Consider the following 22,241-nt stretch of genomic DNA (forward strand, 5'->3'; position numbering starts at 1 on the left):
TGATTTACGCTACTCTGTGGTATTACATGGAAAGTGGAAAATGAGGTGTATTCTTTGCTACTTGCCTCTGGATGGCACTGGACTGGAGCATGATTTTAGGTTTACTTTCAGTTTAAAGGATTAGCTAATGGTGTAGTTTAAAGGCTATCCTAGGCCCATATTTGTTCTTCTTTGTAGGTTTGTGTCACTGTGTGGTTGTAGAGGGTACTTGTGGTCCTTTGTTTTTAGAAGTTTGCTATTTCATAGACAGGATGTAAGTATGAAAACTTGCCTGCACTTTGAACAGGGTCACCCGTGTGTTCTAACGAGTAAAATTTAAGGGATTTTGTTACTAGCCAAGGGGAAGCTCATTTAGAAACTCAAACTTTGCTCTGTGGATATTCATTTTTAATTCTTTTAGTGCTAGGATGAGGTCCATTTATCTTTGCGTACTTAATTGCGTCTACTACAATAACTACTGCTGATTTCTACTAGTAATAGTAATACTCATGGCTACTGTTTCCAGAGTACTCAGTAGGTGAGTTTGTTTATCTTTAGGCCCACAAGTTAGTAAAACAAAATTTATCTAACTGTTCCTACCGAATGGCACACCAAGGTTTTTTTGGTTTTTTAGTGAGAGTTGCTTAATTCATTTCCTGCAACTCATTTTTTGAAAAGAGATTCTGTTATTCAAATGGCCACTATGTAGAACTTTCAAAAATGGACCTGAAGTTTACCTGACACCATACACCATACTAAAGTTGAAATACTCCGAGATGAACAAGGTACTGTCCCAACCCAATAGCACCTGACAGCTTAGTAGGGGAATGAGGAGGTAGGGAAATTGATAAATGCAGTACTTTTAGTGGAAATGTTTTGAGATTTCAAGTTAAAAATCTTACTCGGTATGTGTTGTTGAAGAAGGCTGAAATTCATGTTATTAGTGACAAGATCTTTGCAGTGTTCCTCAAGTGACTATACCCAGTGGTGGAGCTGTTGCAGGAAGGGCTTGGTAGCCTTGGTTTTAATAGCTTGGTTAGAAGGGGAACTGAAATCTCAGGATCTTGGAGACAGGATTCCCCACTCACGAAGGGGAATTTCTAGTGCTCTTAAGAGCGTCTGCAAATTTCTGCCACACCCTACATGTGGGGCTGGGCTCCTGGTGCCCTTGGGGTCCCTATACCACTCTAGCTCCAAGGAATAGAAGAGATGTTGTGTGATTTGCAAGATTCTTGCCCTTGATGCTATTGCTGTTTTCTGCTTACCAGTCTTTTCTCACTAAATGACCTTAGATCTCAGTTAGTTATTATAATACATATCTTTATTGTATTGAAGGTCAATACATATTTTAACCTAGAGTAGGAGAAGTCACAATTTTATTAAATAGTCTTTTAGGCCATTTTGGGATGGTGGGAAGTAATGTATATTCCAGGTAATGACAGACATTTAAATTTGAGTTTACTATAAAATTAAAAATCTATTACAATTAATCTAATTTAAAACCCATCCTTTTCTCAATTAGGGATAGACAGCTTTTAGAATATCTCTGTGTTCTTTTCCATTTGCCCTTTCCTTCTGAAATATGTAATGTCATCAATTTCTATAAACCCAGTCATTATTCCTGAGATTGTCTGCTAAGGAATAAAAAGACGACATCAGCATTATTTCTTCGCATAGAGCCACCTACCCATCTCTGCCCTTTCTGCAGTGGTTTCTGCCGAAATGGAACATCTAAAAAGAATAGAAGGAGAGTCAACAACTGTAATTTACTGTTTGTATTGATAATTGCAGTTAGCTTTCTTATGGTCACAATTAAAATTTTTATTTGGGGTATGTGTTTTATACTTAAGATATTTTGTCATTACAGTATGTTAAAAAATGTTGAAGTTATTAAACTATCTTCTAAGGATACCTTTAAAAATCTTCAAAAATTGAGGGATTAGTATGTTCAGTGGAGTCAGATTTCTGTTTTGCCAGAATTTTTAATATGTTGAACACATTTTTTTAACCTCTTAATGTCTGTATGTAAAGTTAATTATACACATTACTCTCAGTATTATTGTCTCCCGTAGATATAAATTCATAAGCAGCTTTTACATTTTAATGGATAGAATTTGTATGTTTTTTGCTTTTCCATTTTTAATGAAATAAACTGAAGAAGATAAATGTAAAAATTAAATTGAATAATTTATTTTAAAGATATTTAGTAGCTTAAAATGCAGCAATTATTTCTCCTTAGCAGTTGGCCTTTTAGGGGCAAGTAATTTGCTGATTACCTCTAAAGTCTCATAATTTTAAGAATTCCTAACGTCCACGTAATTTTCTAGTGGGATTAATTTATATAAAGTGATCTAGTAAGTTGCCTAGCAGTTAAGTGTCAAAATAAGCAATTTGCTAAATATAATTCATCTTTATCCTTTTAGTGTTTTGTTTTCCAGCACATAATTACTTAATAGGCATAATTTCACCTGATGAATTTCAAGCATAACTTCTTTCAGCTATAATAACACATCTGAAAAAAGAAACTTTCCTTATGTAGCATTCTTGAGATCACAACCCTTGTAAAATAATCTCTTAGGACACATGGAACTGATACATAAAAAGTATCAGTTCTTATTTTATAACTAGTTTTTCTCTTGATTAAAACTGTAGGATTTTATGGAAAAAAATTCTAAGCAAATACTGTGACTGCTGTCTAAGATATTTGAAGACAAATCACAATTAAATTTACTATTGTTTAAAATTTCTTAAATATTTTATACCCCCTTTTATTTTTAACATGAGTCAACATTTGAGAGAATTTCCTTTCTTCTTTTTAAGTTAGTGACTTGAAAGTTGTCATCACATTAAGACTCTGAAGAATGGCATCTGCCAACTTTTCTGCCATCGTCGTTAATTTGTTGGTTTTATTGGTTTGGCAGTCTTGCTATCCAAATAATTTTTATATTTCTATGAAGTTACCTTAATACTTGTTTATTCTGCTTATGTTCATTCCTGAATTTTTAACCATTTTGTATCTTTGCATTATCCGAGTAGCTGAAATCAAGACTAATCAATGCTATGGAGCAGTGCTGTACCATAGAACTTTTGGCAATGATAGAAAAATCCAGCTTGGTACCCACTAGCTACATGTAGCTCTTATACACTCTAAATGTGGCTAGTGCAATCAAGACACTTAGTTTTTAACTTCTATTTAATGTTAATCAACTTAAATTTAAAGAGGCACATGTGACTAGTGGATACTGTAATGGAAAGTACAGTTTTTTAAAAATCCAGGACTTGGTTTTTGGTTTTACTTTTTCACAGAAATGAAACAAGGTTTATGATTTCAAGGTCATTGTGTAAGATTCACTAGTATGATCAAAGTCACATATTCCCCAGGATAAGATATTAGCTTTATACTTAAGAGAGGAAAATATGGCAATATTATTCCTCAAAATTAGTGTAGCTATGGGTTATTTTCACTTCTAATATAGAACAACCCTGGAATTCTTCTATTAAGAGTAGCATCTGTTGAGAAAGTATATTACAGATGTTCCAGTTTGGGGTGTTTTATTATGCTTTAGGGAAAATTGACAGAAGAAAAATTTTAAATGAAATATTATTTTGTCTTGTACTTTGCGAGTTTTTTTTACATTTTTATTGTGTTATCTCCTCAAAAGCAAGGGCCTGGAATTGACATGATTCTCAGCTGTGAAGGGAAAATATTTCTCAGCATAAGAGACACTCTCATGGTTGAGATGGAGCTGGGGAAAGGGTAACTGAAAGATTTTGTTGGGAAAAGGCAATTATAGGATTTAGCGGCTGTTTGAATGCAGGTTCCTAGGATGGAGAGTCAAAGATAACTCTCAGAGCCAGGGTTACTGGTGTTGTGTGGTGATTTATAACTTATAGAGGAAAGTGAGGAACAACCTGTTTAGGGTAGGAGATTAGTCTGAAACATGTTGATTTTAATGTTCCAAAATGCCCCAGCAGTTCAAAATGACCCAAAGCCAGATGGAAGGGCAGAGCAGAGCTAGCTCTGAGCTCAATAGCAAAGATGCAGCAGTCAGTCGCAGGGTTTGCTTGTTTTTCATATCACATGCCCTTCTCTCTCCTTAATCTGCTCCACCCTCCTCCCCCCAATATAGTGAAGCTCAACAGTTCAGTAGAGTTTTGTTTGTATCAAGAAGATGGAAGCTATGGACGAGAACGCTCACTTGAGAGAATGAATGTCAATGAAGGAAGTGCAAGGAATGTCTAGGAAGAGTGTAGAAGTGTTCAAAGAAGTCAGTGTATTGGATGGTTCAGTGTTAGGAAAGCTGAACTAGGGGAGAGTTGCCTAGCAAGAAGCAGATGTGAATTGTCCATGGAGGTGAGAAGGCCAGTGATTGCAGGGGTAGCATCTCAGCTGGGATCTGAAGAGTGTGGGCAGCTGTTGTTCAGTGGGTGTAAAGTTTCAGTTATGCCAGATGACAAAGTCCTGGACATCTGTTTTCAGTACTGTGCTGTGCACTTAACTTGTGAGGAGGGTAGAGTTCATGTTATGTGTTTTTTTACCGTAATTTTTTAAAAGGGGAAAAAAAGTCCTTGATATCTTTTTGCAGGCTGTAATATGTGCAGACATTGAGACAAAGATTCTCAGAACTGGCTGATTTTTTTTTTTTTTTCTTTTCCTGAATTGTTTCTGTCTGGATTCACTCTCAATTCGGTTGAGAGGATTTCTGCAATTACATTAAGATGCTTGGTTATGGGATTCAGTAGGTGTGACCATCAGACCAAAAACTCTGCAGAGCAGTCATTTAACATTTCAAAAAGGCATTAAAATGCCTGAAGATGTGATTAAAAGAAAATCAGATGTAGTCTCAAGCAGCGTTTCTGTGATGGTGGAACCTTCTGTGATGGAGATGCCTGCACAGGCCTGTACAGTAGGAGCCAGAGCCACGTGTGGCTGCTGGGCACTTGAAATGTGACCAGCATGATTAAGCAACTGGATTTTGAACTTTATTTAATTTTAATTAATTTAAATGTAGTCACATGTGGCTGATGGCTGCCACATAAGGCAACACAGGTCTGGAGACTTTAGAAAAGTGAATCAGGACATGAATAAAGTAGGAACCCAGTCCGTGGGCATTTTAGATTTGAAATAAAAGCTGAGGAAAGGTATTACAGGGGACCAGAACTCCAGCTTATGGTTGTAAAGGGAATCTTTTGGATATGGTGCTATCCTATTTCTTTTGTGTTTTCTTTTATCAATTTTAAAAACATACAGAAATAGAAAGTAGGTAGGGAATAAACTTTCAGGACAATGAGTTTTAAGTAGAATTTACAAGCTGCCTTGATTGTTAAAAAAATTTTTTTTCACCTTCATATAAATATGCAACACGGTCAACTGAGACAATAGTAGAGTCCTCACCAGAAAATATGCTTCTTTTACAGAAGCTGGAAGTAGGCTGATCCTTTCAATAGTGACGCCATTTTAAAAATATAACCGAAGAAGGGTACATGCTGGTATAACTTTAAAATGTTAGTTTTCCCTTCTCTTCAGTGTATAAATAGGTCTCTTAGGTGAGGCCACGTCATCTATCCCCTGGGCTATTGCACTAGCTTCCCAACTAGGGTTTTGTTTTGTTTTGTTTTAGGGTGTTTTTTTGTACTTTTTTTGTTTTGTTTGTTTGTTTTGTTTTTGTTTTTGTTTTTTGTCTCTGGCCCAGGGACCACATCACTCCCAGAATTGTATTATTAAAAACACAGATCTGATCACAACTCTGCTGAAGGAATTTTACCTCAAATATGTATACAATTAAAAGTTTCAAACACATTTTTGAAGGCTGTTTTTCACTTTTGAAGTTAGTGGGTTAAGTGCACATTTTCTCAGCTGATGAAAATAGAATTGGTAAAGCATTTCCATTAGCATATTGGTAGTATGCAACAAGAACTTTAAAGATTTATAACCTAAACCCTAGTAAATCCACATCTGGGAATCTTTCTAAAGAAACCATCTTAAATACCACAAAATGTGCCCCCAAGTGTCTTTATACAAAGATATTCATCATAGCATTATTTATAATAGTGAAAACTGTATATAACTTTAATGGAAAATGACTAAGTAAATGATAATTAATAAAATGATGTCTTCCCATATCACTTTGTATATGCATCTGCTATGGACTATATCATATGATATAGTTAATGCATTTTTGCCAATCTACTCCTTTTTTGTGTCCCCACTGTGCCTAGCACATTGTGAATGCTCAGTGAATATTTGCTGAATAAATGAACAAATGAATGTTGACACAAATGAAATCGTGTCAGTTGCTTCTTATCAATTGGTTAAAATTAATAGATGTTATCTTCTTTTAAGTGCAGTTCCATTTGTGATGAAACTGTATTTCAGATTTAATTCTCTGCTATTCCAGAAAATATTTTTGTAGGCAAAATAACTATTTCAGACATTTAAAGGTAAATTCAGTTGATAAATATATCAAGTAATGATTTTTATAAATAAATCATATTAGTAATAAATCATTCTCTTTCTCCAAAGTCCCTTTGTACACTTTTAGTTTATTTTTCTCTCCCTGTATTTTCTCTGAATTTTATGTATTTTTATGCATATAAATTAAAGCCTCCACTTATCTCCCTATTGATATTTTTCCCCTCAAACCTGTGATTTGTCCTCACAATCAGCTCCTCTGGCTGCTTTGTTTATTTGGAATGATCAGTTGTCAAGGAAATTGCTTTTCACATACTAGCACATTAGGCTATACTATATAGAGAGTATTCGAAATTTTATTTTCTATAATTTACTAAGGCTAGCAAAGGGAAGAAACCTGTTATTTTCTTTTAAATTATTTTTCCAGGTAAATCTAGATGATAGTTGATGCAGACAAGAAATACCAGTATTAGAAATTCTAAATTATTCCTTTTGACATGGAATCCTCTTATGAACTTCACCAGTAGATAGAGATCTATTTGTCATCACTTCACAAATATAGCCTAGATGCCTACTTCTTTCTGAAACATTAGCAGTGTGAGATGATTATTATTTAATATATTTATTTCAGTAGAACCCTGAAATTGTTGACGACTGGGTGCCAAGCTCCCAAGGGCAGGGACCATATCTGTTTTGCTCGCCCTATGTCTTCAGTCTATCACAGTATCTGATTAGGTTCTCAAAGAATTGTTGAATGTCTGACTGCTTCCTAATGAAGTAAGGGATTTAAATAACTGTTTTGTGTGTGGTAGGCTCTTGGATTGTAAGGAACAAAAAAAAAATTCAGGTTACCTTGTGGAGAAAAAAGAGGGAGGGGGAAGGGAGAGAAAGAAGAGATGATTAGGCTCTTCTCTTGCGAATCTGTAGAAACTCTAGTGGTTTTCCCATAGAGGCTGGTATCTGTTGATGCCACTCTGCTGCTGCTTCATTGTTTTCTCTTTGCCTCTGTTTCTGAGAGCTATTTTGTATCTCTTCCCTGTCAAATTACATTACTTTCCTATAACTCTAGTACTCTAGAATCTTACTGGTCCAGCCAGTTACCCTCAGCTCTGGGTAGAAATTTTTTCATCAAGGTACTCGTGGGCTGCAGATCAGCTTCTGTGTTGATTGGTCTAGTTGGCTGTGGCCAGGACACAAGGTCATGTGAAATAGTTATTGCCATCCTCAGATAGGAACCACCTAGAGCTGCTTCCTCATTCTAGCAGTTTCCTGAGGAGGGCTTGGTGGCAAGCTTAATATTAACACTCCTTTCCAGTAGACATCTGTTCCCATGTTCTTCAGTTTCCCGGTCTTTATAATATTTATAAACCATGGCATAGTCCCTATTTTTATGTAATGACTTTGGAGGGCTTCTATTTCAGAATCTTAGGCTATCACTTTTATTATAGAAAATTAAGTGGCCATTCCTCCTATCTCTTCTCCTGGTTAAAAAGGATTTCAAAGCCTGAGAGTTCTTCATCATGCGTACCAAGAAGGAAGTTAGTCCCTGATTGAATGGGGACACCAAAACAAGTTAACAAAAAATTTAAAAACTTAAAAAAATAAACACTCAGACATACCACTGGCAATCCAGCAGTTGTTAATACTAAGTAGAATAGCAGTGGAGCAATAAGCATTGCTATAGTCTCCATTTCTTAGATTAAATTAACCTCTGCTTCTCCAAGGTTTACATGTTTCTTACTTAAAGCTTCAAAACTTTATATTAAATATGCTTATCCCTATTTTATTCAGAAAGAAGAACACAAGTCAGATCATTGCTTTGGGTAGTTGTATGTAATCCTCTTAGAATTTAACCTTTCCTTTAGCTTTCAAATTGAGGTCTAACGGTGTACTAGTATACTATTAGATATGATTTTATTATGGAGGTTGATGGTTTTCAGTCACGTCAAATATGGGCTAAAAAATCTATGGTGCTGTAGAGTGTTACTGAGGGAACTGACATTTGGGGAGCCTACTGTGTGCCCAGCACTGTGGTAGGAGCTTGTCTGTCCCATTATCTTGTTCATGCAGTGGCCATATGGGGTTTTTGTTGTTGTTGTTTGTGTTTTGCGGGGTGGGTGGGGGGAACCAAGACCTAACACTTACTCTGATTTTACATAATTCTATTTATTTATTCCATTTATTTTAGTACCTCAGCAGTCAATCTGCACCAATTTAACTTTACATAGAAAGTCATCATTAATACATAAAACTTTTCTTTTAAAAACAGGATAAAAGAATCAGAGTATCTCAACCCTTGACAAGAGGACCAAGTGCCTTTATTCCAGAGAAGGAAGTAAGTTGATGTCTTCATATACATAAAGTGTGATTTAAAAAGTAGCTTAATTATGTCAAAGAATACTTCCATTTTTTTAACATGGAAGTAAACCTGTGTTTTGCTCTTATTTCTTATTTATATGTCAGAAAACCACAGAGGTATTTTCATTTCAACTTCACTTAAAAGACTGTGCATGTGATAGTCTGCCTTATTATTTTGGAGTTAGGTAGTACTGCAAAGTTAGAATAATATAAATTTTACCATATTTGATTTCAAATATAACTTTTCTAAATAAAGCTGCTAACAATGATAAAACAATATCATTTTGAAGGTTTAAGGTTTTAAAATGGCTAGTGTTTCATGGTGATTATAGGTTACATAAATGTTAAGAAAAGACATTTTGAAATGAAAAAGTGAGTTTCCCAACTAAACCTGTTGAAGAAAACATGATATTATATCACGAGCAGTTACTCTTTTCATTTGGTTCTAAGTCTCTGGTGGGACAGAATGTCACAGAATCTCCACTCCAAGCTGCACCTTTGATGAGGGTGGGAAGTTAAGACAGTAAATGTTGAAAGAAAGGATGTAAAATGACACAAAGGAGATTATAATCAATACAAGATTTCTGTACCTATTTAATGGGTATATACCTCTATGAAAGATCACAGCAATGTTTAGGACCTGTAGATTCCTAGATGCTTCTAAGTTATACTTGGGCTAAGAAAAGTTTAAGGACCACTAAATGAGTTTTTCTCTGTTTCAAGGAGTTACTAATTCATATTAACTATGGTTACATATACTGATTTACTATTGGCTGCAAAGATATCATTTATCTTAAAGCACCAGCATTATTCTTTATTGTTCAGAAATTAGTCAACACATATTTATAGAGTACCTATTATGTTTCAGGCAACGCTTTAAAAGAAGGGATGAGTAGAGTTTGAATAATAATACATGCCAGGCCATTGCCACAGTCAGCAATTCCATCATGTTCGTTTGCCTTTTTAGTGACCTTACCATCTACATGAAACTCCAAAGTTAACAGTAATGTTTCAGGAGCTCAGTGACTGTGGCTGATCTAGGTGGTTAACATTCATTAGAGAAACTGCTGTGCTTGTCCTATTTCCCTCATAGAGCACAGGGTTGCTCTTAGCGGAGTGATTGCCTCATATATATATAAAGACTTCCTGAAACACAGCCATTTACACAGTATGTATTTGAAGACAATCTGGTTTGCAGAAGCAGCTGCTGTTTTCAGGCTCTGTTGCATCATATGAATCTATTAATGTATTTTAGGCATCAGTTAAACAGAAGAGTCTGCTGCTGGAAAACAAAACAAAAACAGCAAATATTCTGTCCCTAATTATATGTAGTTTATCTTGATCCTATCATATTTTTAACTATCATCTTGGTTCCCTGTAGTTGACAAAATGGGAGGAAATGGGCAAATGGAAATATATTTGGTTTTATAATGAGCCAAAGTGGAATTGCCTCTTTTTTACACCATTGTAATTAACATTTCCTCACAATTTATACTTTTCAAATATTACATTTCCTTTGGGATTAAATTTTCCTCAGTCAGTAGTGTCTTTGTATAATTTGTACTTATTTTCAGAAGAGACTGTGAAGCCAGCCCTGAAAAGTAAACAGAATTTCTTAAGAGCAGTGTGGATCTTTGGAAAGACCATGAGTCTGGACTTTAGGAGATTAGATTTTAGACCGGGCTGTGCTATTAAATAGCTGTATGAGTTGAATTTAATCTTGAGTCTGTTTCCTTATCTAAAATAAGGGACACATTCTTCTTAGGTCTAGAACTCTAATTCTAAAATACCAGTAAATAATGAACCAATCTGAGAAATACACATCTGATGTGTATTAATTCCCACAGAGCATGGTCCTTCTAAGAGGCGCTAATAAGCTCTTAACACCTTCGGAGCCAATTCTTGGTATGACACCCGAGCTGTCATTGTTTATAAAGCTATATGTAAATAATCTATTTTTGAGAAAGCTCTTTTGATTCTCTCCAATGCAGCATGTTCATTGTAATAATTTACTTTGTTTTTAGTAATTAACATGATAGGCTCAAAATAGGAATTCTAGTGTCCTTATTAATTTTTCAATTAACACTTTCCTATAAATTATCATATTTTTCTTTGTCCCTAAAAAGACTGCAGAAAGCTTTTTTATGTTGAATAATGAAAAAAGCAAAGGATCAGTCTGAAAATACTTGTCTTAAGATATAGTGATTAAGTATCTTCATAGGCTATTGAGATAAAATTGTAAATATATGTAATCAGATGCCAGTGCTTTTGCCTCCCCAGTTTTGCCTTATGTGCCTGGCAAAGCAGATGGGAGCTTCTTTTCTCCAATTTCATAGCTGTGTGTATAATGTTTGATAATTTGACATTTGTTGTTTAATAAATTGTGGTCCCAGAGCCAAAAATGCATGGGCTTTCTTTTTCATTTCTGTTTCTAATATGAGCAACTACATAATTTCAGTGTCTGTTAATATAAAAAGAACATTCATTTGCTTCAATCGTGGCATAATGTATGTAAGTAAACCAAGGGTGTGTTTACAAAAATCATGATATTGTTTTGTTTCTTGATTGGAAGGTTGTCCAAGCAAACACAGTGGATGAACGTACTAACTTTCTTGTGGAAGAATACTCTACATCCGGTCGCCTGGACAACATCACCCAGGTCATGAGTCTGCACACGCAGTACCTGGAGTCCTTCCTGAGGAGCCAGTTCTATATGCTGCGCATGGACGGCCCCCTTCCTCTACCACACCGGCACTACATCGCCATCATGGTGCGCTGTGTTCACGTGACATCATCCTCACTTGGTCCCTCTCCCTCCTAGTATTATATGTGTGTGCACAGCCAAGTATAATTAGGTAGAAATAAGAACTGAAAAAGCCTGTGGACTTTTGGATCCCAAGTCCATTGGATACATTTTGAATACTTTAAGCCACTTAATGTACTGAATGTTTCTCATTTAATTATTAGTAAAGTCATTTTCCATGTTTAATCTCTTATGATTAAAGATGCTTGTAGGGCCCAAAGTAATATCTCTAGTAGCCCACAAGTTTTGTTTTTGCTCCTGATAGCTTTGTTTTATTATTAATATAAAACAGGTTGTTTGTGCCATTTTAGTCATTCTTTACAAGATGAACATCACTAATTTGGCCAAATAAGAGCAAAGTATCAGCCAGCACCAAAGGAGGCTCTGGATAAGAGAAGAATTCTTAAGTGAACTCTAACACTTCTAAGTTTAGTAGTTGGTACAAACTAGTTAGCTAGTTAATGTTTGGGGGGGGAGAATTATAAATTGGGATGATAGGCAGCAGGAGTAATAAGGGTAGAAGCAGTGCTACAGTTGGACTATTGCTGGAGGAAAGAAGAAGACAAGACGCAAGTGCTATATATTTGGAGAGCTTAGTGGAACGGCTGGGCTGGCAGAGTGAGCAGAGCCAGCCAAGAGTTAGTTTTTATCCAGTTTAATTTGTTTATGCTCTCACTGAAGTTTTAAACAATAAAAAAGGGCTGCATCCTGTGTTTTATTAAATGATGAACTTGACAAAGCTTACTCAGCTTAAGGTTTTGATGACAGTAAGGCCGAAAGCCAACTTAGAATGGTCACCAATGAAGAGAGAAATAAGATGTAGAAAATAGAATAAAACAATACTGTTTAACTGAGAAGCAGCCTTGAGGAAATGAGAGGTGAAAAGTCTGTTTTGCATGGATTTACCAACTTATCAAGGCTGATGCTGGCTTACGTATGAAAGAAAGGGTCAGTGAGCTTCAGTTTCACCTCGATGGGAGGATGGGCACAGATGAGGCTGATTCACAGTTATCTCAAAGGTAGTACGAGAAATACTCAAACTAGCATACATTCTGAATTAGTACAGAACAAGTTAATGAGATTTTATTGCTTTTTAGGTAGAATACAGTTGATATCATTTACCATAATGAAGTGAACATGTATTTCCTTAACGTAAATAGAAAATGGGTTCTAGGTTGACCCGTACCACTTCTGAATGGGAAGTAACTGGCTTCTTGTGACATTAGCTTATATAAAGTATCAGCTTTATGTATTGAATCAAGAATCTATGACAGCATTGTGATGAAAGTTTTAGGAAGAGGATTTTGTAAGAAAAGAATTATTAGCTATAAAAATTAACTCTATCTCAGTGATTGGCTTAGTAATAGTAGAATAAGACCATACCATGACTATTTTATCCACTAACTTTTTTCTTTGTGTTTCAGGCTGCAGCTAGACATCAGTGTTCTTACTTAATAAACATGCATGTGGATGAATTTTTAAAGACAGGAGGTATTGCTGAGTGGTTGAATGGTTTGGAATATGTACCACAAAGACTGAAAAATCTTAATGAAATAAACAAGCTGTTAGCACACCGACCCTGGCTGATCACAAAAGAGCACATTCAGGTACTGAGTGTTTCTTTCGGGGAAAAAAAATAGTTTACTAACGATTTTCACTAAGAGTCAATTCTTTAGTTAAGTATTTTACTTAAGACTTAATTTTAAACACTTGCATATTAGGAACTTGAAAAATAAAAAAAAATAGTGTATTAATATGTGTAGAAAAGATAAATTTAGAAAGTCAGTGGGTTTAATTTAAATGTAAATGAATATTTCTCTTCAAGTAATCAGTAATTAGCTTATACTAGTGCTTTAGCGAGTAGCTATAAGAAAAGTTGATTCCTATTTTCAAGCAGTAGATAGAACAAAGAACATGCACTAGCAGGATAAGATACCTGGGTTCTAGTCTCCTAACTTTTTTACCCACAAGTTTGTGACCTTTAGTAAGTTTACTTCTGTGGGCCTTGGTAGTTCACCCTTCTATAAAATGAGGGACCTAGATTAAATGAGTTCTAAACTCTTTTCTAGTTCTAACATTTCATAATTTTAAGATTTTGAAAAAGTGGTTTTGCAAATAAAAATGATTTGCTAACTGGTGTGTGTATGCTTACATGCTTCTAGAAACTAGAACTTAGATAAGAGAGAGAACTGTGATTGGTGGAGCACTTGCCCTTCGAAAGGAGTGTCTGTGAAAGGCCTGCAGGGTGAGGTTGTTGTATAATATGCTTAGCACTGTGCCTGGCACTTGGTCACTATTCAATAAGTAGGAGTCATCATCGAAATCATTATCAGTAGAAGCCTTAGGTATTTAAAATCCCTGCTTCTAATGCATAGAAATGTCCTTGGTTTGGTTTTGTTTTGTTTTTTCCTCATCTTGTTAGTTATTTACCCAATTAAACCAAACTTAGCTTTTGTCAATATGCATACTCTCAGACTTTCATTATCTAGTGGGGATTGTTTATAAAACTATGAACAAAGTTATAGCAATTTGAACGTGTAAGGGAATGGAGATATAGTCCTGGGCTACAATATAGCCCATGCTTAATAATTGATAGAAGACAGTGGAGCCCCATGAACATTGCACTTTTCAAAAAGTTTGAAAAGCAGAGAAAAATGTATGTATACTCAGATTATATAATACTACTTATAAAAATAAAAGAAGATATGTAAAAGTTACATTAGAGTGGTAGAATATGATTGATCTTCCCTTTTTTTCCCCTGAGCTTTTGGTAATATATTAAATTTGTATGTAGTTAAATAATGGAGAGTAAGGCAAAAGCAGTTTTTTGGTTTTGGGTTTTAGCTGTGAAGTGAAACAAATGAAGGTTTTACATTTGTGGTGGGGTGGGGGGGTGAAGGCACAGCAGGACATATCCCCACACATCCACACGCACTGAGAAAGAGACAGACAGACAGATAGACAGAGATGGATGGGAGAGGATCCCTGACGGATTAACAGCTGGAATTGGTATTGGAGGGATTACTGCTTTTAATGGCTTCACTTATGATTCCATCATTCATCTGGAGGATTCAGTAAAATAACGTATAAAAAAGTGCTTTGATATTCTTTATGTCCTTTCAAATGTGAGCTAGTATTCTACAGTTTCTCTCATCTGCTATAGGTTCTTCCTCCGTCAGAGAAGATATCTAAAAGATAACTAAAAGTTAACTTACTGAATACATTTTTATGTGATTTTTAAGGTAGAGTCTCTACCTTAAAACCTTAAAATAAATGATTTTGCTAGAGAATCTTTAAAGTCCCTTCCCTGCTTAAAGTAGCTTCAGTGTTCTTGGATTCTCTAAAATACCTTATTAAAATAGCATAATATGTAAAAGTGCTTTGGAAGCAGAAGTTCCATTGTATATGTAAGGAATTTCAGAGAAGCCACGACATACGTCTGCTGTTAGGTTTGATAGGTTTAATGTAACATTGTTTGAGCAAAGCTGTATCTTTAATATATGAAACATTTTTAAAGGGAATTTTAAGTATTATAAATGGACATGTGAAATTTTATAGATTTTTCCATACTTTCTAAAATTGCTTTGTAGCATTGTATGATTTTCACTTTTACTCTGATTTGCTTTTTCATTTCAGAAACTTGTCAAAACCGGAGAAAATAATTGGTCTCTGCCCGAACTGGTACATGCTGTGGTCCTGTTGGCACATTATCATGCTTTGGCAAGCTTTGTTTTTGGTAGTGGCATCAATCCAGAAAGAGATCCAGAAATCTCCAATGGATTCAGGCTAATATCAGTCAACAATTTCTGTGTGTGTGATCTCGCTAATGACAACAATATAGAGAATGCATCTCTAACAGGCAGCAACTTTGGGGTTAGTTTTCTTAACTGTTTTCTTTACTACTTTGCCTTTTAACTTGCTACGTTAAAAATATCTAGAGGGCTTCCCTGGTGGTGCAGTGGTTGGGAGTCCGCCTGCCAATGCAGGGCACACGGGTTCGGATCGCGGTCCGGGAGGATCCCACGTGCCACGGAGCGGCTGGACCCGTGCGCCATGGCCACTGAGCCTGCATGTCCGGAGCCTGTGCTCCTCGACGGGAGAGGCCACAACAGTGAGAGGCCCTAGTACCGCAAAAAAAAAAAAAAAAAAATCTAGAGAATTTATCTGATTAAACAGGATATTATGTACTTGAAATATTTCATATAATTTTTATTACTGTAAAAATTTAACCTGTACCTGAAGTTCTGAATTGTCTTAAGGAAGCTTTTAAAGCAAATAGATTACAAATCATATTACAAGTCGTAAGCCTGCCTCAATTTTCAAAATAAGTGTTAATGTAATTTAATATATACCAAATTCTAGAATTCTAGATTAAATAAATCCATTCATATAAACTTTTTGTATTTATAGCTGAAGCAGAAACACTACACTTCTGAAAATGTTTGATTTTGTCATATGATTTTCTTTGGAGTTACTGGAAAACCCACTTAGGAACTTAATAACTCTGCTAGTGCCACTATGTATAAGGTGACATTGGGAGATGGAGACGTTGACTGGAACAACTCAATATTAATAACACCCAATATTATCTTCTCTGGCTCCAGATCGTCGATTCTCTAAGTGAGCTAGAGGCCTTAATGGAAAGAATGAAAAGGCTTCAAGAAGAAAGGGAAGATGAAGAGGCATCTCAGGAAGAAATGACCACTCGCTTTGAGAAGGAGAAGAAAGAAAGTCTTTTTGTGGTCTCTGGAGATACTTTTCATTCATTTCCTCATTCAGGTGCTTTTTTATTTCACTGTCTTTGCCTTTTAGTTGTTCTTAGAACCCTGACAGACCACCTTCCGTATTTTCCATATGGATATGTCCAAACGGTTTTACTACCACATTCCTTTAATTTAGTTCTCCTCTACCTGACCCTGATGCCATTGCTTCCCCTCTTATGTTGGTGTGTCTTTGAATATATTTCAGATTCAGTTGAGAGGTACTTCAGTTTTGTAGTTCATATTCTATCCTGAATACAATTTTTTTTCAGAGCAGACCAGTTGCTTATAAGGTTAGATAGGAATATTTAATCCATCCTACTTTTGTAATTTTTTTTAACGATAAGTAAAATTCTGTTTCGACAGATGTAACTTGTAGGAAATATCTCTGCCTTTTTTGTGGGTGGGGAGTTATGTGGGAGGATTGTTCTCACGCTGCCACTTTTTTCCAGATTAGTTCTAAAATTATACTGCATTTGCATTTCTTTGGAGAAACCTTTGGAATTTTATAAAAATATATTATTTAGGTCATTTTCTTAGATTAAATTTGGAGGAATTCATTCTGTATTAAAAGCTAGGCTTCTTTGCTCTAGTCTTAAGAACACACTTTTTTCCTAATACTCTGAGAGACTTTGAAATAGGAGGGAAACTTTCCAATTATGACTAAAAAAGATATTGAACACCACATAGTAAATGTTATTAAAATAGCATAGACTCAATAGACTTTGAAAGCTTAAACCCTTCAAAGTCATCAATCTACATAACATTTATTTTTAGAGTTCCCTTGGTTTAAAAGAGGGTTTCAAAATGACTAGTCATAAAGCTAGTCAGTCTCATAAATCCTGAGGGTAATTGATTTGGCCATGACTTGTTTGTCAAATATAGCATTGACCAATAGCTCTCAGAAGTTTTACCAGGAAGAACAAGAACCCCTTTTATCATTTCCCCAATGATTTTTTTTATGAAAGATTTTATCTACCAAACTAAGTATATTTAGTAATAATTTCTCAGAGCTTCTAATGAGCAGGAAATGCCAAATATAAAGAAGCTTATTGTTTTGGTTATTGATTTACTATTCATACTACAAACATTTATTGTACCCTATGTAATCTCAGCAGGGTGGTAGGTACTAAGCTTTCCAGGCTAAATAAGGCATGATTCCTGCCCTCTGGGGGTGGGGGGTGGGGGCTCTCATTGCTAGTGGGAGAGAAAGAAATAATTACAATACATGGCAGAATGTGAAGGGTATATGGACCCAGTCGTGGTGGGGGAGGAGTGTGGACAGAAGGGGTCCTAGAGGAAGACTTCCTCCAGCTGCTTGGCTCAAAGCTAAATCTTAGAGACTTGAGTGCAAGGGAGTCTGACAGTGGCTGGGGGATGGGGAGTTGGTGGTGAACAACATACCTGCCTGAGCCAAGGCACGGTGGTAAGGAAACAGGATGCTGGGTGCAGAAGCAAGTGGTTCTGCATTAGGACGGAACTCACGAGCTAGGTAATGTGAGGAGGAAGCTGATTAGGTAGGTAGAGGCCTTATCATGATGACCTTTCTAACCTTAAAGAGCAAGTAACCTGCCCTATTTTGGACATGTTGAGTTGCGATGTCTCTAAAGCTTCCAGTCTGGAGACATCTCGTACAGTGCTTCTCAACCTTTAATGTGCACTTGAGTCACTGAGGAATCTTGTTGAAATGCAGATTTCTATTTGGTCCATCTGTGCCAGGACCTGAGAAGCCTCATTTCTATCACGTCTCTAAGTGATGCCCATGCTGCTGGTCAGCAAACCACACTCGGAGCAGCAAGTGTTGAGCAGGAGAGGGTTTTAAGCTCAAGATAAAGTTTTGGAAGTTATCAGCATATATTTGGGAGTTAAAATCAAAAGCGTTGTTTATAAAAATCATCCAGGGAAAACAAATGGGACAAAGGAAAGTGATGAGCCTTCTAGGTAAACCAGTATTTTAAAATGTAATTGTATTAAGGTTAGTAATATCTATTCACTTTTAGACATTAATTTTTGTGTGTATGTATGAAAAATTTTAATATACCCCTCTTTATAGCTGAAATAGTAAGTAGACAAAAATCCAGAGAGTATTTAAACTTATTTAGCACACTTTAGCTAATGGATATATATAAAACACTATATCCCAATCTGCAACATATAGCATTTTTTCAAGTGCACATAGAAAATTTCCCAATGTCAACCATATACTGTTAATAAAACAAATATCAACAACTTTTGAGATTAAAATTTCATGGAGCATAACTTTTGACTGTAATGGAAGTCAGCTAGAAATCAGTAACAAAAATAACTGGAAACTTCTCAAGTGTTTAAAAATTAAGCAGTATACTTCTAAATAGCACAGAGTGAAAGAAAAAGTTACAATGGTTAGAAAATACTTGGAGCTGAATAGCGGTGAAACATGGCATAGACATTAATTTTTTAAAGCTTCTCGGAGACCATTAGAGCTTAAAGGACATATAAATGTTTTATTTCTTTTAGGTTTCTTTTTTTAGTATTGAAAACATATTTTACCTTCTTGGACCCTTGAGCAAGGACTTCTAGCTTCTATAGTGAATTTTGACTAGCAAGTCTTAGACCCTAGCCAAAAATTATGTTCTGGTTTTAACAGAAAAGGCTGCATCATTTATAAATTATTCAAGGAAATAAATTGTTTCATTATTAACTCTTCACCATTCCCAGTACTAAATTTGCTAGTCACACAAAGATAACAGAAAAATGACTCAGTATGTGGCTAATTGAGTTATTTTTATAGACTTACTATGTTTTAAAATGGAAATAGAAATTTATTTTTCCCTATAACAAGTTTCTTGGTTTGATCAGTGTGATAAAAGCATTTTAAATTCCATGCAGAGATTCTAAGAATAGTTTTTCAAACCTCTTGGAGAAAATAAATGTTTAAATTGTTCTACAAGGGGAGAATTCTGTAGTTTGATAACAGAGTTAACTACCTTTTATTGTTTTTTTTTTTTTTCCAAGTTAGAATGGTGCTCCATTACTGTAACACAGTATTTTCTGTAGTATATTAGTAGCCACCTCTTAGGAGCAGAAGAATGCAGGTAATATGTAAAATAATATTTTGAGTCCAGAGTTTGAAATATTTGTTTAGATAGAATTAAGATTAGAGTTTTATATTTGTCGATCAGACACATTTTTTTTTAAATTTAACTTCTTAAGGTAAATTTAGGAAAAAAATATTTGTAGTGTGAGAGAACTTTGTATATTTCCTTCTATGGACAAAATTGTCTAGAACACAGATCTTGACTGACTCCTAATTTGAAAATGAATATATGGATATTATTGGTAGGATAAATTCTATCATATTTGGTTTTACTCTTTATTGTTTATTTTAAAATGTTTAAAGTTCCTGTGACAATTCAGAAATATATATGAGCAAAACAAAAGCTAAGAGCAAAGTCAAAGGAGCCAGCTGTGTAATGGTCAACTCCAGCATCGATGTCCACCAAATTAGACCACCTGGCTGTACAGTGTAGGGTGAAGATCACTTCAAGAGAGGAACTATTATATAGAACTTATTTATCAGTTCTATAAAATAAGCTTATTTTATAGAACTGATAAATAAAATTAGTTTATAGAACTTATTTATCAGAGACTTACTCACTGGTCTTGGTTTAACCTGCAAGACTCCTAGTTTTCATAGCAGCCTCAGTGATTGCTACTACATTTTACATTTTTGGCTTCACTTATATTTATTATGTGATGAACTGAATTCAGGAAAGCATAACCTCGTCCATACATGTTAGGAGATAATGCATTGAAAACACCATTTTTTAAGTGTTTCTATTTATCTGAACAGAGGCTGGAACACAAGGAAATAGGACAGTGGTTGTGGGGCTGGGTGGGAAGAAGCCTGAGCTTTCTCTTCGGAGAACTGCAAGTCACCTAAAAGCTTCAGATCAGTTTAAGTAGTTTAATGTGTACAAGTTTCCCACATCATCTTAAACTAACCCACACTGTATTCGTTACTGACACTCGGTACTGATGATGGTATTAGTAACTTACAGTTAGTTTTATTTCTTAAGTATATATTTCTTAAGTATTCATTTATTTTCATATTATTTCTTAAGTATATATTTCTTTTCATATTAATGAAACAATGAAAAAATAGATATTAACTACATAGCATAGTATCTGGTATATTGTAAGTACTCAACAAATGCTAGTTTCTTCTCTTTATGTGTAATAACTTACGTAAGATTTTAATAAGCTGCTTCCTAGGTTGGGTAGCCTGGGCACTTGAGCTTTCCTGCCTATGTTAAGCACCCTAATTAGTCCATGCCAAGGGAACTAAGGAAGGGTCAAAACTCATGAGAAAAGAATAATTGCTAGGATTTTCATGAGTAGCAAAGATTAAAGATAATTCAGGTACTACTAGTCTGTTAGGTGTTTCAGATGAATTACTATAATTCCACTTGTATTTTAAGCTTCTCAAGACTGTCCACTTGAGGATTATAATTTTTATTATGTCACAAAATTGTTTCATTAACTACTTATTTAATATTTATTTATTTATTAAATGTTAAATTTATTTAATATTAATTAAAACACTTATTAGGAAAATACTCCTCTTTATGTGGAAGAAACTAGTGTTTTATTTTGAAAAATATGTGTTCATTTTCTAGAGTAGAAGGTAGTAAATAAAGGTTGTTCACTCCCTTTTAGTGGTTGAAATCAGAAAAAGAGTAATTATAAAGAGAGACTAACCTAGGGGAAAAAAATAAGTTAAAAAAGAATTATCTTTAAATCAAATGAACATGCATTGGGCATTTACAATTTTTCAGTGGTAAATTTTTAATATTATCAAGTATGAGAAGTCAACTGTCTTAAAATATTATTATAGTCTTCTGTCTTTCTGAATGCCATCTTGATAATATTCTAATCACAGCCTCAGAAGCACATTGTTTACTTCATATGTTGTATACCTTGTTGTTTTCATGTACACAGAAAAGCACATGTATCTTAGGTGTAAAACTTAAAGAACTTTACACACAAACTGATCCTTCCTGTTTAACTAGCACCCAAATCAACTAAGGGAATAATAGTGGTACCCAAAAGTCTACTTTCCTCCCTATTGTGAACCCTTACAAGTTCTCCCTGGATGCCTCTTTGTAAGCTAAAAATGAACTCTATTGAACTAATTTTCACTGTGAATACATCCAGATGAAACACCATCTAATTTTAATAAAATTCATCTTAACATTAAACTCAATTTTAAGTGGTCTTTCACCTTCATCCCTTCTCTTTCCCCACATCCTACTTCATCCCCTGGAGAGATCAAAAATTTTTTTAAGCTTTATATTCAAAGGCCTGTGCTATCTTCCTTTTCTAAATAAGTAAAACACATGTATTGATCCTTGACTACTACTATTTAGATATTTAGTCAATTTTTTGCCTGGGTAACTACAGCTGAATGTTACGATTCCCAATATTTGGTAATGAAATTGTATTCAAAACGTCAGGTAAAGGTATTTTATGTGAATTTAAGCCATGTAGTCAATATTGTCACTTTGGAAAGCCATGGAAAAGCTAAGCGAAAAAGTGGAGGAAAATGAAGCTGATTCATTTGTTCTAACTCCGTATGGTTTCCTTAACACTAGGTTGTTCATTATTGTCCTTAGATTTTGAGGATGACATGATTATAACATCTGATGTCTCCCGATATATCGAAGACCCTGGTTTTGGGTATGAAGACTTTGCCAGACGAGGAGAGGAGCATTTGCCAACATTCCGAGCTCAGGTATGAGATGCCTTTAATTCAGAGGAACTGGAGAAGAGATACTGTCATTTTAATTGTGAAATGTTGAAATGTAAATAAATTGACTTCTAAATAAATTAATAGAGCATTTCGATAGAATCTGTAAATATATTTAACCTACTTTTTGGCCTTGTCTAA

The 22,241-nt window shown here is 34.9% G+C and overlaps 1 protein-coding gene across 3 annotated transcripts in view; it reads left to right on the plus strand.

Annotated features, from left to right (window-relative positions):
* The window catches only part of SESN3 (sestrin 3), a 65,751-nt gene that overhangs the window by 37,997 nt on the left and 5,513 nt on the right, over nucleotides 1-22,241 (plus strand). The window contains exons 2-7 of one of the 3 annotated variants that reach the window (XM_065881939.1): nucleotides 8,661-8,726; nucleotides 11,322-11,519; nucleotides 12,977-13,159; nucleotides 15,189-15,425; nucleotides 16,157-16,331; nucleotides 21,967-22,085. In XM_065881939.1, the coding sequence (XP_065738011.1) occupies nucleotides 8,661-8,726; nucleotides 11,322-11,519; nucleotides 12,977-13,159; nucleotides 15,189-15,425; nucleotides 16,157-16,331; nucleotides 21,967-22,085 (978 nt within the window). Of the gene's footprint in view, nucleotides 1-8,660; nucleotides 8,727-11,321; nucleotides 11,520-12,976; nucleotides 13,160-15,188; nucleotides 15,426-16,156; nucleotides 16,332-21,966; nucleotides 22,086-22,241 lie in introns of those variants that run through there. The other 2 variants (XM_065881941.1, XM_065881940.1) reach the window with 2 other exon arrangements.

Source organism: Phocoena phocoena, chromosome 8 (genome assembly GCF_963924675.1).
Source record: "Phocoena phocoena chromosome 8, mPhoPho1.1, whole genome shotgun sequence".
Taxonomy (NCBI): domain Eukaryota; kingdom Metazoa; phylum Chordata; class Mammalia; order Artiodactyla; family Phocoenidae; genus Phocoena; species Phocoena phocoena.